This window comes from Corvus hawaiiensis, chromosome 1 (assembly GCF_020740725.1).
Source record: "Corvus hawaiiensis isolate bCorHaw1 chromosome 1, bCorHaw1.pri.cur, whole genome shotgun sequence".
Classification (NCBI taxonomy): domain Eukaryota; kingdom Metazoa; phylum Chordata; class Aves; order Passeriformes; family Corvidae; genus Corvus; species Corvus hawaiiensis.
In genome coordinates, this window is record NC_063213.1 from 95,722,752 (window position 1) to 95,738,241 (window position 15,490).

A 15,490-nucleotide genomic window follows, 5' to 3' on the forward strand; every position below is an offset into this window, starting at 1 on the left:
TTTGATTAATTAACTTTTTTATCTTAGATTTTCCCCCTCCTTGCTCCCAGAGCTGGGCAGGGACTCCCTCTGCCACTTGGAGGATGCTTTCCTGTGCTCAGCATCTGTGATGAGTCCAAGTTGGGATGGGGAGCAGTCTGGAGACAGATCCCTTGTACTGGCCTTCCCTCCCTCCCTCCTTCCCTCTGTCCCACGGGTGTTTTCTGTTTAAACAGAACATTATTAATAACTCTAGGCTATTTTTAAGTCTCATGCTGGAGTGTGTGGTTCATTTGCAGGGGATGGGGAGTGGCAGCTGTACCGCAGGAGTGGGGGCAGCTCGGTCTCTGCCCCCAGTCCTTTGGCTGCTGCTGGCAGCCAAACCTCACCAGCCTTGATGAGGAGCCCTGGTGGTGCCGGTGTGGGGGAGCCCAGGGATGTGTGGCTCCATGGGAGAGCCCAGGGAAGGGGCTGCTTCCCTGGGGGAGGTTTTGACACCTTTTGGGGGTTCAGACTCCTGTGCGTGTCCATGCTCTGATGCAGAGGTGGCTGGGTCCTGCTTCAAACTGGGGTGCTGGTTTTGAGCCTGAAAGGCAAAGGGGAGCCCAGGGCCACCCTGGGCTGGGACCTTTCACTGGGAGGGGTCTGTAGTCCATGGCAGATGTCCCCATGTGCCATGTCTTGTGTGCCCTGTCCTCCTGCTGCGAGCAGGGATCACCAATGCTGACGCTGCTCTTTCCCTCTGCCTGCCCAGGTCCCTCTGGACACAGCAGCCCCCTTTTAGCATCGTTGCCCATCCCTGGCCGGCCTCTTCACCCCCCCTTGGACATCAAGCACTTTCTGACCTTCAGGCTCAACGGGACATCGCCGCTCAACCTCTTCCCCAACTTCAACACGGTGAGTCCCCAGGGTGCGTGGGCATCGGCTGCTGGACCCCTCCTTTCTTGCAGCAGTCCCTCCTCTACATGGCACCACTCCTAGAACCCCACCAGGTAGTTTCTGGTTTAATTCCTGGGGTCTTTGGCTGCTGGACACCCGTTCAACATGTCCACTTTGCCCTTAGCTCGGAGAGGTTCCTGCCCAGCCTGTCAGTACCAGAATTAAAAACATGGTTCATTTTAACCGAGATCAATTGGATTTTGCCCCTGGAATCAATAGTAATAAAGTAGCTCTGGAGAGCAGTTCATTAGTTGAAAATTAAATAAGAAAAAGCAAAGAAAGAGAGAGAATGTATTACAGATGCGAGGAATGTGGCTGGTGCTGTGGATGTTGGGGAAGTCAGAATGCTGAGAACTGCTCCCAGCCCCTGCTTGGGTTCCAGGTCCCCAACATTGAAGCACTGGCCCAGGTGCCTGGGGTGGGCAATGACATATATCTTTAGAGAGGTTCCATAAGACAGTTAAACTGACCTGGATGTGGCCAAGGACACACCACTGTGTGGGGTGTGAAATGGTGTTTTCCCCATGCTGCACCTCTCCCCCAGGCTGGTCCCAGCCCCTCTGTGACCCCTGGGTGCTGCCTAGGATTGTTGTGGAGCAGGTTCTGCTCCGGGAAGGGCAGTGGGCTACTCCCCCTCTTTGCCTCAGAGACACTGCAGGCTGGTGTTTTGGGGTTCAGTAAATGCCCATTGCTCTCTCTCAGGAGCCTGGAAACGGGACTTTCCCGAGCCCCCTCCCTGCTCGCCGGCCTTTTTTGAGTATCTTTGAGCTTAAATGTGCTCGGAAGGTGCAAATTATCGCCGAGATCCTCAAAGACAGTTCAGAAATTAAGTGTAGGATTCCTGTTGCTGTTGAATGGGATTCAGGCGTCTGAGTCCTTTAAGCTCTTTTGAAGCCCCAGCCCAGCCTCTCCCCAGGCTAATGAGCTGGAACACAGGACAGGAGAGGTTTTGATGCCATTATAGTTCCTGCTCTTTGTCTGGGCTCTTTTTTTAGTCGCTGGAGTCAGGAGTGAACTTGACCCAGCGCCTGTTGTTTGCTCCTCTTGGCTCCCACCTGCCGCTGCCTCGGCGCGTGTTCACCCATGTTTGTTGCTTTGAAAGAACTGATAATTTGGAAAATGAATCTGGTACTTGCTGGAGCCACACAGTGTTGCACGGCTGCTGTGCTCTGTGTGGGCTTCTGCCACAGAGAATGGGTCAGATATGGACAGAGATGCCAGGGGAGGCTGACCCAGCCATCTGGGGACCTGGAGTCAACCACTCTGAACCCGGTGTGTGGTGTTGGCTGATGGTCCGGGGACAAGAGCTGTCCCTTCGGGGTGTGTCGGTGCTGGAGATGTGGCCGAAGGAGGCTGGGTGAGGTTCAGGGTGTGCTGGGCTGGCAGCTCTGGGAGAGCCAGAGCAGAGCTTCCATCCCACAGGATGAAGGGCTGGAGAATCCCTGCAGCCTGAGCTGGTCTGGCAGCTCTGGAGGAGCCAAAGCATCCCTCAGGATGTAGGACTGGAACATCCCTGCATCCTGAGCCAGGCTGGTGGCTCCTCATCTCTGCCCAAGTGACTGTGATGCCAGGTCAGACTCCGCTTGAGCCTCAGTGGGGGGAGAGGATAAGGGGCAGCAGTCAGGGTCTGCCCATTGCTGAGGTCGCTGCCACATTGGAGGTGCTCTACGACAGGATCTGAGGGTTCCCCTTTCATGCCCTGTGTCGCTGGTGATGCTGTGAGGGCCCAGCAATGCCCTGCGGAGCGGGAGCTGTTTGCAGCACCCAGCAGAACACTCTGCACTCAGAGCAGGTCACAGGGTTCCCATGAACCCAGCAGATGTTTTACTCCGGAGCAAACAAAGCCCTTCCAAGCTGCCTCCTGTCACTTAGAGCAACAACCAGGGAAAAAAGCCCCTAACAGCACCGGAGGCACGTTCCTTGCTCCAGAGGTCTTTCTCTTAGCTTGGGCTGTTGCAAATCCCCAGGACCCAGCAGCACCTCATAAAACCCTGTCAGCAGACGCGATGTGAATGGATGCTGCATCCCTGTGAATTCCTGCTCCTGACCTCAGCGGCCGCAGGGAGCTCGGCACAGGGATCGCTATTTATATCGGCAGGAACATCCAGGGATAAATAAAGTAATGTGAGTCAATACAAATTGACTATAAAGCTGGGATCTTTATTCCCCAAGACCACGGTGCCCAAAGCCACCTCTGTCGCTGGCTCCACTCTTCTGGAAGAGGCCAGGAAGAGCCTCAATCCCTGGCTGCAGGTGCTGGTATGTACGGCTGCAGCACAGCCAGCCCTGTGGGAGCTGGGGGGACTTTTCCATATCCAAGAAAGCTGTGAGGGTGTGTGGTGGGGAGGAGATAGAGGGATGTTTGTGTTCTCATTCGGGGAGAAGCACAAGGGCTCTCAGGTGGCACCAGGCTTCAGATGTGCTCAGTGTGGGGTGGAGCTGGGCTGGGCTTCTGGCAAAGCACCTGGGATCATGTGTACTCCCATGGGGATGGGCAGCTGAAGGCTCGAGACAGTGCTGGTGTTCACTTTGGGACAGCAGGAGCAGCCATGGCCACCAGTTGCATGTGCCTTTGCTGGGATGCCTGGGGCTGGCGTGAGGAGCCAGGTTCTGAGTGTGCTGACCAGCCCAGCCCCTGGGAGCCCGTGAGCCCTGTGCCTGCCCAGAGCAGTTGCAGGTGCTCTGGTGAACACAACTCCTTGCTGTGCCACAGGGTCGAGCAGGGTGGACTTGGCAAAAGCACAGGGGCTGGAAAGACCCAAGCTGGTGCCATTACCCTGCCATAACCCCTGGAGGAGGAGGAGACCCTGTGCTGGGGCTGTTCAGCACCACCATCATGTAGATGAGGCTCAGACGTGGCTCTGGCACCACTGGCTTCACTGGCAGGTTCAGGATGGGGCCAAGATAGTCCCTGGCCTCATTTGTGTCCTTGTGCCAGCATCTCCCTTTCCTCTGCCTCCTCGTCCAACTCCCACCCTGCTCATGCTACGGTGCTCAGGGTGTGGATGAGCCCATGGGAGCTGGCAGCACTTGGTGGGTGCCAGTGTTGTTTGGTGGAAGCTTTGGTGGTGCTTGGTGGGAGTGACCGGCTGGAACCTGGTAGCTGACGCTGCTGGGAAGATTGGAGCCATTTTTCTTTTCTCAGTGAAAAGGTGGGTGTTTCTCTGGAAAACAAGTGCTGGCCCAGCATCCCAGCAGCATAGGGGTGCTGCCAGCAGCACATTGCAATGTTTGTCATCAGGTGTGGAGCAGCATCTTGGCCATCTGTAGCTTCCTCCAGGTCTCTGCTGAACCCCAAATGCCTCTTCATTTATATGCCAGATAAGTGAGTAAAATTTCATAGCAAACAGGCACTTCATTAATCACCTGCTTTTACCATTCTGCTCACTCCTGGAAAGGAATTTGGGGTCTTGATAATGGCGCTGTTGTCCAGGCATGTGCCTCGAAGACTGATGCACCTGTCTCGGCAGCGAAATAGCTTTGCAGAGAAATACGATCACTGAAAACCCTGGGCTCTCCTGACAGCAGGACTCAGATAAGATAATCTCCCTGTGCCACAGGGTAGGGAACAATACTTGCATTATAGATTGGAGCCACGCTCAGACAAAGAGGTTATTCTTATGTTTTCTTCCTTAATAAATGCATTTTGTTAAAAACAATTATGGCTTTTGGAAGTAGTTTGGTGCTTGGGCTGTGGAATGAGGCCGAGGCCTGGGGCGAGACAGAAGGGCCAGGGCCTGGCACCGGCCACATGCTTGGCTCCACCACAGCCCTGGTGGGCTGGAGGACAGATATGGCTCCTGGCAGGTCATCGAAGTGGGTCTGTGTGTGCCCAGCCTGGTGAGTGAGTTGTCATTGTTGAGTTTGAGCAGGTGAAATGCACATCTGGACAGCAGTGGGGCAACTCAGAGGGGCTTTCATGGGCACTGTGTCCTGGGTGAGCTGTGTCTGTGGCAGCAAGCACTGGTGTCCCTCCTGCCTTGGCACCCATGTGGGCTGTCGGTGTCCCATGGGCTGGCACACATGGCCCTGCTCACGCCTTTGGCATTGCCTGGGGACATTCCAGCTCTCTGGTGAAGAGCATATGGAGAATAAATGATGCTTGTTTTGGTCACCTCTGTCCCCCGTTTTGGTGGTTTCTGCTCCTGCTGAGGTCAAGGGTAGCCACTAAGGTTCAAACAGAAACTGGTAATTTTCCACCTGTGACACAAGTGTCTGTGTGGGGGGAGAGGGGACTTGAGCACACACTGGAGCAGATTGAGTCTTGTCCCTTCTGCCAGACCACAGCCGACATTCGGACCTTGTGGACTTGGTGGATTCAGGAATGGTTTAATCAGGACAGGAGCCAGTGTTGACACGGCATGCTGCCCTGTGCCGGGGAGCCTCCATGGCCGCAGGGCTCCTCAGCAGATGCAGCCCCTCACTCCTTCCAGCCACAGAGCTCCTGTGAGCTCTGTGGCATTAGCAGTGGCTCCTTGGGAGCATGACAGGCGTGGGGGTCACCAGGTCACGGTGCCACGCTGGGGCAGCCATCAGGACACAGCACCCAGCCGCCCTCTGCCCTCCCTCCCTCCCTCCCGTTCCAGATGGACCCGGTGCAGAAGGCGGTGATCAGCCACACCTTCGGCGTGCCAGCCCCGCTCAAGAAGAAGCAGTTCATCTCCTGCAACATCTGCCACCTGCGCTTCAACTCGGCGGTGAGTGGGGCCACAGATGGGGCTGGGAGCGAGTGGGGGGCACGGGGCCAGCCCCTGTCAGGGCCATCCCCGACAATGGGCCAGTCTCCCCCACCGGAGCTGCCGGTGTCCGGCAGTACGGGGGCCGTGGGCTGCTGGAGCTGCTCTTGCCTCCCCGGGCCCTGCGCCCTGGCCAGGCTCTGCTGCCTGCAGAGGAGCCATCCCAGCCTGGCCACGCTGGATCTGCAGTGCCTGGGGCTGATGCTGCCCTGCCAGCAAAGCTCCCTGCTTCTGGGCTTCATAATTCCGCTCCACAGCCAAGCAGCTCAGAAGAAGCATTGCTTCCCTGTTTCAGGCTGCATCCTGGCTAGAAGTGCTGTGCCAGGAGAGTCAGTCCCACTGCATGCTCCCAGTGCCCCTGTGAGCCCCCGTCCTCACTCTGCCCATCCCTGCCCATGTCCTTCCAGGTCCCCCCGGCTGGCCCAGACCCTCACAGCCCGTGGGTGTTCCAGCACACTGGCTGTGACCTACTTTGGCTGCACCCAGCCCTGTTCCAGCCCTGTTATCCGAGGGGAGTTTATTGTCTTTGCTAATGAGGCACCACGCTCGGACTGGCCCTTTGCTTTCCCACGTACCAGTCACAGCCCTGGCCCCTGTTCCCAGCCCTTGGAAAGCCACAGGGAGAGGGAGGGGAAGGGATGGGATAGGATGCTTCCCTCTGCCGGGAATCCTCAGCTGGCCCCCAGGAATGCTGTGCAAATTAATCTGTCCTACTCGGGGGTACAGTGTCTGATTCATACTGGGGTTCCTTTCCATAAATTGCCAAACCGGGGTTGTTTTGGGGGACAATGCAGCATTGTCCCTGTTGGGAGGACACCAGTGTTCGGGGGATTTTTTTTTTGTGGCCATTTTTATCAGTTCAGTGCAGACATGAATCCATCAGAGTCACGCTTCATTATCCAGCAATCACTGAGAGAGAGGAGCTGGGGACATGAACCATGTGTTGGACACCCCTTAGGATACAGTGGGTGATGTGTCCTCCCCACCAATGAACCTCTTTATTTCATTTTTACAGCAACAATTCATTTTACGTTTCTGGAGTCATAGATTTTGCCTGAAAGCTGCTTTTAGGAGTGACTTGATGCATTTAATCAGAGCAGAGTCCTTATCTTGGCCAAGCAATGTGGTGGTGTCTTAGAGAGTGATACCTTGGCCCCAATATGTCGGTGTCAGAGCAGGCTGGGGGGAGGAGGAACACAGCTCTGTGCTACACCCCACACCCAACACCCCTCTGCAGTGGTCCCAGCCCTGGGGGTGGATGTCACCAGGAAAGGTGGCTGCATTAGAAACACTCCTGAGTGGCCACATACCAGGACTGACCCCATCACCTGCCCTCCCCATGCCTATCTGTCTGCCTGGTCACAGCACTGACGTGGTCATCCCGGTCTCTGCCCCCCAGAACCAGGCAGAAGCCCACTACAAGGGCCACAAGCACGCACGGAGGCTGAAGGCCATCGAGGCCATGAAGAACAAGCAGAAGGTGGTGGGGGCTGCAGCGGGGACCCCCGGCCAGGAGAGCACAGCTGACCTGGCCCCCAGCCCCGTGGGCAGCGGGGAGCTGGGCAGCACAGGTACGAGGAGGGGGATGGGGCTGAGGAGGCTGCGGACGGTGGGGCAGAGATGCCACCGGTCACAAATGAGCTCTGGTGCTCGCGGGGGCACGGTGGGTGTGTTCCCTGTGATTGGGTGTCTCTAGGAGGTGTTTGTATGGATGTGGGAGAGAAAGAGAGCCCTGTCTGTCTCACACACCCCCAGGGCTCTGCTGAGTGCAGGGATGGGGCTGGTGGGAGCTGAGGCAGTGTTGGAGCTTGGCCGGGGTTTTGTGCTGAGCCCAGCTTCCATGCACTGCAGATAAAAGCTGTAATGGGAGAGACCTCGGGAAGAGCCGCCCTTGGCAGGGATGGATGCATGCAGATGTTGTTTGAGATGGTCTTGGGGAAGACGGGGGTGCTTCCTGAAATCCAGAAAACCTGTTCAGGCACACAGAACTTTCCCTTTCTGCCCACTTCTTTCTCTTTTCCCCTTTCCCCCTTTCCTTCCCCTCCCACCAGCTGATGCCAGTAGCCCACAGGAGCCAGAGGGTGAGGGCAGCAGCCTGGGGCTGGTGCCCAGCACTGAGGAATCACCCGTGGAGCTGCCAGGCAGTGTTGCCTCGCTGGGCTCCCCGCCGGCCTCCGAGCTGTCAGAGGGCACCTCGGATGCCACCAGCGTGGCCTCCTCGTCCGCCCAGGCAGCTGAGGCGCAGGCGGCTGAGTCAGGCAGCAGCGTCAGCTCAGCCCCTGAGAGCGAGAAAGAGGGGAAGAAGAGCAAACAGCACCTGTACTGTCCCACATGCAAAGTGACCGTCAACTCCCTGTCCCAGCTGGAGGCTCACAACACTGGTAAGGGCATTATGGGGGGGACAGGGGGACGGGCCCCCTGCTACTTCTCTGGTGCTCTGAGCAAAGCCCAGCCATGCCCCATAACCAAACAGCCTTGCAAGGAAGTAGAGAGCATTAATGAGTGTTGCTGTAATTAAAAAAATTTCATTAAAATGACCTGCAGAGATAAATCAGGTAAACCAGGGGCTTTACCTGGGCTGCAGCTTCTAGGGTGAATTTTCACAAGGTCAAACACTCTTAATGTTTATGTCTCAATTAAGGACATTTCCAGCTACTTTTAATCAAGTGATTGAGGCTGCTTTATATTCCATTTGGCTTGAAGCTGATAGCCAGGGTTTCTTCCAAACCCAGGACAACCCTTCCCAAAGCAGCTCGGTGGTTTGGGCTTGTGGCCCTGTGGAGAAGACCCCTGGGAATCCAATGAGCTGTGGAGCTCCATAGCCAACGATGGCTCCTGGGCTGAGCAGGGTAGCCCCTTGGGGTGGGCAGGTGTGGGAGCTGCTGAGGGTCCCCCTGAAGCCTGGGGGTGGCCAGACCCACCCCCAGAGTGGTGGTGGAGGATGGCAGCCATGGGGTCCCCAATGAGGTCTGAAGGCCCTGCTATTCCAACTCCTGTCTCTCCCCTTTCTCTGGAGGATGCTTAAGTTGGGCACCCCAGCTTTAAATGGAAGGTCCTTTTCTCCCCAGTTCAGCAAGTACTGGGAACCAGTTCCCCCCACCCCACTGCCTGCTGGGGCAGCAGCAGCAGCTGCTGTGTGCAGGGTTGGCTCAGGACACTGCTGCGGCTTAGCTGCAGACGTGTCCTTTTGCTTTTGTCAGCTCCAGTTACGAATTCAGGAGCTGATTTGGGGAAAAAGAACAAACAAGCAAACAAACGTTTGTGGGCTGGCGCTGCTCTGTGGCCGTCACACAGCTCCTTGCTTCACGCCTTAAAAAATAGAATGAATTAGCAGGGGCTTAAATTACTTGCTCCCCTTGCACCCTCGCCGTCCCGGCGCTGGCAGGGGCAGGACAGAGCGCCCTGTCCCCAGGTGTGTAGGGATCTTGGGTTCCTCCTTCCCCACCTGCTGTGACCCGGCTGAGCTATTCCTGGCTCCACAGCCGGCTCCCCTCTGACCTTGGGCACGGCTCAGATGCTGCAGCACGGTGGGCGATGCACGCCCGGCTCCGCAGACTGTGCTAGCGCCCGGGGACAGGCGACAGGCTCCAGCGCACGCTCAAAATAGCAGCTTCTCCAAAGCTGGCACATGGAGGGGGGGTCTCTGGGAAGATGAGCATCTCTGCTCTGCCTGCGACGTGCAGCTTGGCAGGGTTTGGGAATGGGCTGAGCAGCACTGGCAAAAGCCTGGGCTCCCAGGCAGCTCCCTGTCCCCTCTGCCTGCAAGTGCTGCTGGGCACAGGTTGGTGAGGTTCCCCCAGTGCTGTTGGAGGGCACTGTTCCTGCTGCTGTGCTACTGGCACAGGGCTGGGCTGGGTTTGCTGAGTATTCCCTCTCGCCAGGCGCCAAGCACAAGTCGATGCTGGAAGGTCACGGCACCCAACTGCGGCGAGGCCGAGGCAAGCTGCTCTCCCGGGCAGGGCACAAGTCCAAGCGGATCGGGAACAAGGGCAGCATCAACATCCAGAACAAGGCGTTCCACTGCCAAGTGTGTGAGATCTACGTGAACTCCGAGACCCAGCTCAAGCAGGTGACGATGCCCTGAGAGTGCCTGGGCACCGGGTGTGGGTGTGCAGGGACTCAGGGTGTGGGTACCTGATGGTCCCTGCAGGGTGATGGGCATCCCCACAGACCTGAGCCGCACAGTGCCCCGGCTGTCCTGGCTCCCAGTGATCCTGCTGTTTTCCTCCCCAGCACATGAGCAGCCGGCGGCACAAAGACAGGCTGGCAGGGAAGCCACCCAAGCCCAAGTACAGCCCCTACAACAAGCTGCAGAAGAATGCTGCCCTCGCAGTGAGTATTATCAAGGTACCTGTCTCCCTGCGCAGCACTCGCTCGGTTTGCTCACAAAGCCTCACTCGCCATCAGCCATCCTTGCAGTGAGTCACAGGAGCTGCTTCTCTTAAACCTTGGTTTCCATCACCACAGCTCAGCTTCTCCCCTCAGGGAGGGTGAGCTGTGGTGGTGGGTTTTGAGTCTCTTCCTGGGAAGGCCAGCATGGGGATAACTTGGGAGTGCTTTGGCAGCAGCGTTCACAATGGCAGCACTTGTGATGCCTCCACCTGTTCTGCAATCTCACAGTGTCTCCTCCTCCCTCCCTGCAGTCCAAGCTGGCTTTGCAGAAGCACCTCACCAAAACCCTGGCAACCCGTTTCCTGCCGAGCCCGCTCACCGCTGCTGCTGTCTGCGCCATGCCTGGACCCCTTGCCTTGCGACCAGCAGCTGCCACCACCCTCTTCCAAGCCCCGATCCTCGGACCAGCCCTTTTCCGAACGCCGCCGGCCCATGTCCGCCCCACGCCGGGTCCCATCGTCTTCGCGCCCTACTAGAGCCGCTGGCCCGCCGAGGGTCTGTCCACCGTGGCTGGGCTGGGCTGCGGGGGCTGCGCGCTGGGGGCAGCGCTCCTGGTACCTGCTCTCCTGGTTGGTGGGAAAATGTAGTCGTAGACATCAATCCCGGCTTCTCCTTTGCTTGGAGCGGGCTCCCACTGGAGAGAGGTGCCCCAACAGAGCCCAGCCAGCCCTGCCATGCATCCTCACCGCTCTCTCAGCCTGTGCTGGCCCCGTGCTCGGCAGATGAGCCCAGGCAGTGCACAGGAAGAGGACAATGTCCAAATCAGGACCGTCTCATGGCCTGGGCCTGCCTGTCCTTGGCCTGCTGGCTGCTTCTTCATCGCCCTCCCAGTTACCAGACTGGAAGGAGAGGAGCTGGCTGGTCCCTGGGAGAAGGAGCATCCCTCTAGTCCCTGCCAGCCCAGTGGGAAGGGAACTGCGAGGGGAATCTCAGCCCAGCTCTTACTGGGAGGAACAACCCCAGCACAAGTGGGAAGCTGGCAGTTTCTCTCTCAGCCTGGGCTGGCTGTGCCCTTGCCAGCCCTGCACCTACCTGTGCTGGCAGGGGGTTTCTGTGCCACCCACCAGCCCCCTGCCCCCGCAACACCCTACGTCCCACCAGCCAAAGAGCCCCCGCGGTGGCGGGCACCGGCCACACCGACCATATCCTCACTCCAAGAGCAATAGCTGACCCCAGGGCCGGCGCCTCCTCCCTCCAAAGCACACGGGCCCTGCCCTGGCCCCAGAAGCACACGACGGGCATGCGGCCAAGCTGGGCCCCACTCATGTCCAGCAAGGCCAGGAGCACCAGGCTGTCTGGTGCTGGCTCCCCGAGGAGGTGACCCTGTGCTTGGCACCTGTCCTTTTCTCTGTCCCACTGCGGGGACAGCCCTGCCCCTACCTCCCGGAAGATGCTGTGAGGCTGAGTGAATGTCCCTAAAGCACTTTCAGTTCTCCAGTGAAAGGCAACGCTGCTGCTCACCTGCCATGCCTGGCCCTCCAATCCCATCCCTGTTAGGAGCTTCCAGGGAGTTAGTGATGATTCCCGAAAACAAAGGTGTCCCCAGCAGCCTGGACAATCAGGTGGCAGGTGCACCCATGGCCTGTGGAATGCCGGGCTCTGGAGGGACCCCGAGGCCATAGCTCTGCGTTTCACTGTGCTCAGACAGCCCAACCATGACCTGTCTGGGACTGTCACTGCGGCGCTCTGGGTGCCCAGCACGCTGCTGTACATAGAGAGAGTTGCATCCCAAACGGACCTTTCGCTGGAGGAACACCCCACCCCAATCTATGCAATCCAGGGGGGCAGCTCACCCGCCGCACTGGCCGCCTGCGATTCCCTTTGGTGCTGATGCATCCATGCAGCCGGAGCAGTGGTGGGAGCAGAAGAACCAACGTAACACTGAGCTCTGTCCCGTCCCCGGCCCAGGGTGCTGGTTCAGATCTCTGCTGTGACTCCCATTCCCTCCCAGCCCTTGGGAAGAGGCAGGCTGGTGTGCGCACCTGGGAATCCACACGCACAAGCACACATATCTGACGTCTTGGCCATAAGCAGCGCCTGGATTTCAGAAGGATTTTGCCCAGCGTGCTCCGCTGATGCTCAGGATGGGTCCTGACACGGGGAGGTGAACGGGAAGGTGAATGGGTGACTCAGATGGCTGAAACACATCTGCTTCCCAGGGCTGGAGCCTTGGCAAGGGCAGGAAAGCTGCAGGAGGGAGCACACGCCTGCAGGGTCTGTGGGCAGCACCAACCATGGAGCCACTGCTGCACTCCTGCCACAGAGACAGGAGAGTGAGTGAGCCCCTGGGTATGGATTCACCTGCTCAGGGCATCCCTTCCCCAGGGAAGGAGATGGGAGAGAGGGCACCAGGAGAAGCGTGAGCAGCTGTGCATGGAGACAATGGAAAGGTCTTGCAGCAGTGGTGGGAGATGCGGCTTGGAGCACAGCTGAAGGAAGGAAGGCTCCCAGCAGAAACAGCTTTGCCAGGGTTAGAGAGATTGTCCCACAGCCCAGAGGACGCGTAGGAACCCCACATCCCAGCGGACAGGAGCCTGTGCTGGTGGGACCCCAGGGGACAGGAGGGACGCTGTCCCCACTCCCCAGTGCCAAGCAGCCCATGGCCAGCGTGTCTCCAGCCACCCCTGCCCGTCTCACTGTGCCCTTCCCAGGCCCTTGGAGTCACCCCCAGTCCGGCTGCAGCAGCTGGACAATGGGTCGCCTCCTGTACCCAGCCCCTCAGGAGCATGGGGAGCTGGGAGCAGCCAGGCTCCAGCTTGCAGAGCTGCGTGGCACCAGTGGGCCTGTTCCCCTCCATTGTTCCAAAAAGCCTGTGCTGGCGCCGTGGCTGCTCCGTTGCCCCTCACCAGTGGAGTCCTGATGCACTCCTGTACTTGGCACTTTAACCCTGTGAAAGCCATTCCTTCTAGTAACAATAATACTGCAACGAGCTGCGTAAGAAACCCCCGTTATGGCATCCCCCCAAACCCCCTCTTGCTCTCCAAAGCATTTACTGCCTTTGACTTAGCACATGCTGTACTAGGAGTAGGGATAGTCCATAGCGCTCGGTAACGTGTGCCCCTCTGTAAATAACCTTGGAGTGATGTGAAGTTTGATTCAAAAAAACAGAAAAAAAAAAAAAAAAAAACCAACCCAAAATGGAATATCCAGACTCTAGGGACTTGGCCAGTACCCTCCTGTAATGTTCATTGTATATTTTTTTGATGTACTATAACTGTTGGGAAAAAAAAAAAAAAAGGAAATATTTTGATAATCGAATCTCATCGCTTTATTGTGTTACTCAGTAAATAAAAGGAACAAGTATAAACACACTGGGGCTTTTCATCAGTTCTTTTCCTACATCCACACTACCTGAAGGGAATGCGTGTTGCTGGGCAGGAGTGGGACAACTGTGCCTTGTCTTACGGTGGTTCTGAGAGGAGGCAGCACTGTGACAGGTGGGCAGTGAAAGCTGCCATAGCCCAAAGCATCTGGGGTGTGCAGGGTAAGTAAAGTCCCAGCTCCTCCAAGGATCCAGATGTGCAGGTGAAGCACAGTCCCATCTCCTCCAAGCTCATGGCTGAGTCTGCACTCAGGAAGAGGGGGGCTGAAATAGTGGATTTGGGCACCCTGCCCCCAGGAACAGCACCTGCCCTGCTCTAGGCATTCCCTGGATATTCCTGTGCACAAAGGAGCAGTGGAGACTGCCAGGGTAAGGGACAACCTGCCAGGGAGCAGCAGCACAGAGGCAGCTGGGGCAGGGCAAGCAGAGCTGCTTGGCTGGAGGCAGGGCCAGCAAACAGGCTCTTCCCACATGTTATATGGAAATAGAAAAAGAGGAGAGTTGTTCCCTCCAGATGTGGAGCTGATCCCCACATTCCAGCCAGTGTATGCTATGCCTCTGCTCCCCTCCCTCAGCATGCACCTGAGAGCAGAGGGGGTCACTGAGTGAATCCTGATCTTCCTGTAGCACCTCTGACAGCTGCAGGGGCTGGGCAGGGAGAGGAGTGGTCCCTGTCCTACTGCCTCGCTCATCCTCCAGGACCATCCCCAGCCCTGGGAAGATTGTTCCTCCTGCCACCTGCTTCCCACAGGCTCCATGACACCAGACAGGACTCAGAAGGAGGTGTGTACGAGGGAAGCAGGAAGGTGAGGAAGAGGAGGTGGCAATGGAAGGGAAGGGGAAGAAGCCTCAGCCATCCATGGATCCGCTGCCCTTGTTCTTGCGGCTCAGGGGAAACGCAGACTTGCTCTGTGGCTGCGTCATCTTGCTGGCCAGGTAGATGAAGGGCTCGATCAGCGTGCGCCGATCAGCCACGGACACCTCCCACAGCTTCACCTTCTCGCCCTTGGCCCAGTGCTGGGCTGCATCATGATCCACCCGGCGCTGCTCCTGCAGGTCACACTTGTTGCCCAAAACCACAATAGTGACCTGTTCCAAAAGGGCAAGAAGGGCCCCTGAAGGTTCCAACCACAGCACTGCAGGGCTGGTGGCTGGCTCTGCCATGAAGACCCTCAGTGGTAGGCCCAGCCCTGCCGCTGATTCCCTGTCCACGTTGAGGCCTTTTGAAACCCCATGATCCCAGTGCTCCCTTCCCCTCCTGCTGGGGACTGTGTGTCCCAAACCAGCCCCAAACTGGAAGGAGCTTTTGAGCTCCTGTATGCTCAGAGGGCATCCCAGGAGAGAGCCTTTTACTGCTGGGAGTCTCACAGATCAGGGACCCATCAGCATTTTGTGATGGGCTGGAGAAAAGAAAGGTGAGAACCTGCCCCAGGGGAGCAGATCCCACTCCGCAGCCCGTTCTCCCGGGGGACTCACCTCCTTCTTGTCCTTGGACTTGTCGATCTCCTTCTTGAGCAGCTCGACACGCTTGAAGGACTCCTTGCTGTCGGTGCTGTAGACCAGCACGTAGCCGTCGGTGCAGGAGAAGCAGTGCTTGGGCAGCTCCAGCCCGTCCCGCAGCCCCCGCGTGTCGTAGAAGCGCACCTGCTCCCGCACCCCCCGGTCCGTCTCGATGGAGCCCACGTAAATGTCCTCCTGGGTCTCGATCATCTCCGAGCCTGACGGGGGTGGGCAGGGGACACGTGGGGACCCTGCCCGAGGGCCTGGCTCTGGCACAGCCCGCGGAGCTGTCCCGCCAGGCGCGCTGTGCCATCCTTCCCCACCGCCGGTGTGTTCAGGGGGTGACCAGGGACAGCCCTGCCCAGGGGGATCCCCAGAGCCAGCACTGCCCAGGGCCGGAACTGCCCGCTACACCCGGGGCCGCCACCTCGGAGCGGCCTCCGCCCGGCCCCGCACTCACCGACCACATGGTTCCCGTACAGCAGCTGCTCCAGGATGGAGGTTTTCCCGACCGAGGCCTGCCCGCACACCACCACCTTGCAGCTCTTGCCCATCCCGCCTCACCGGGGCAGCGGCGGCCGAGCCTCACCAGCGGCGGCGGCGGGAGTGGCGCGGCGAGACC

General features: G+C 58.2%; 2 protein-coding genes across 4 annotated transcripts in view; one reads left to right on the top strand and one right to left on the bottom strand.

Annotated features, from left to right (window-relative positions):
* Positions 1-13,357, top strand: part of ZNF385C (zinc finger protein 385C) — a 58,673-nt gene extending 45,316 nt beyond the window's left edge. For all 3 annotated transcript variants that reach the window (XM_048316917.1, XM_048316927.1, XM_048316932.1), the window contains exons 2-8: positions 734-876; positions 5,505-5,615; positions 7,054-7,225; positions 7,706-8,035; positions 9,536-9,723; positions 9,888-10,001; positions 10,298-13,357. In XM_048316917.1, the coding sequence (XP_048172874.1) occupies positions 734-876; positions 5,505-5,615; positions 7,054-7,225; positions 7,706-8,035; positions 9,536-9,723; positions 9,888-10,001; positions 10,298-10,522 (1,283 nt within the window). In that variant the 3' untranslated portion in view covers positions 10,523-13,357. The remainder of the gene's footprint in view (positions 1-733; positions 877-5,504; positions 5,616-7,053; positions 7,226-7,705; positions 8,036-9,535; positions 9,724-9,887; positions 10,002-10,297) is intronic.
* NKIRAS2 (NFKB inhibitor interacting Ras like 2) lies at positions 13,291-15,487 on the bottom strand. Its single transcript, XM_048316944.1, has 3 exons — positions 15,329-15,487; positions 14,845-15,086; positions 13,291-14,457 (listed from the first exon to the last, which is right to left on the bottom strand). The coding sequence occupies exons 1-3, from the start codon at positions 15,420-15,422 to the stop codon at positions 14,218-14,220; spliced, it is 576 nt and encodes a 191-aa protein (XP_048172901.1). The 5' UTR covers positions 15,423-15,487; the 3' UTR covers positions 13,291-14,217.
* Between the last annotated feature and the right edge of the window lie 3 nt (positions 15,488-15,490).

Bases quoted from the DNA above. Each gene is read 5' to 3' on its own strand.
- NKIRAS2 (XM_048316944.1), bottom strand. From the start codon at position 15,422: ATGGGCAAGAGCTGCAAGGTGGTGGTGTGCGGGCAGGCCTCGGTCGGG. The intron at 15,087-15,328 runs GTGAGTGCGGGG...CACCCCCGTCAG, and splicing joins GTACGGGAACCATGTGGTCG to GCTCGGAGATGATCGAGACC. The intron at 14,458-14,844 runs GTGAGTCCCCCG...CTTTTGGAACAG, and splicing joins AGTCCAAGGACAAGAAGGAG to GTCACTATTGTGGTTTTGGG.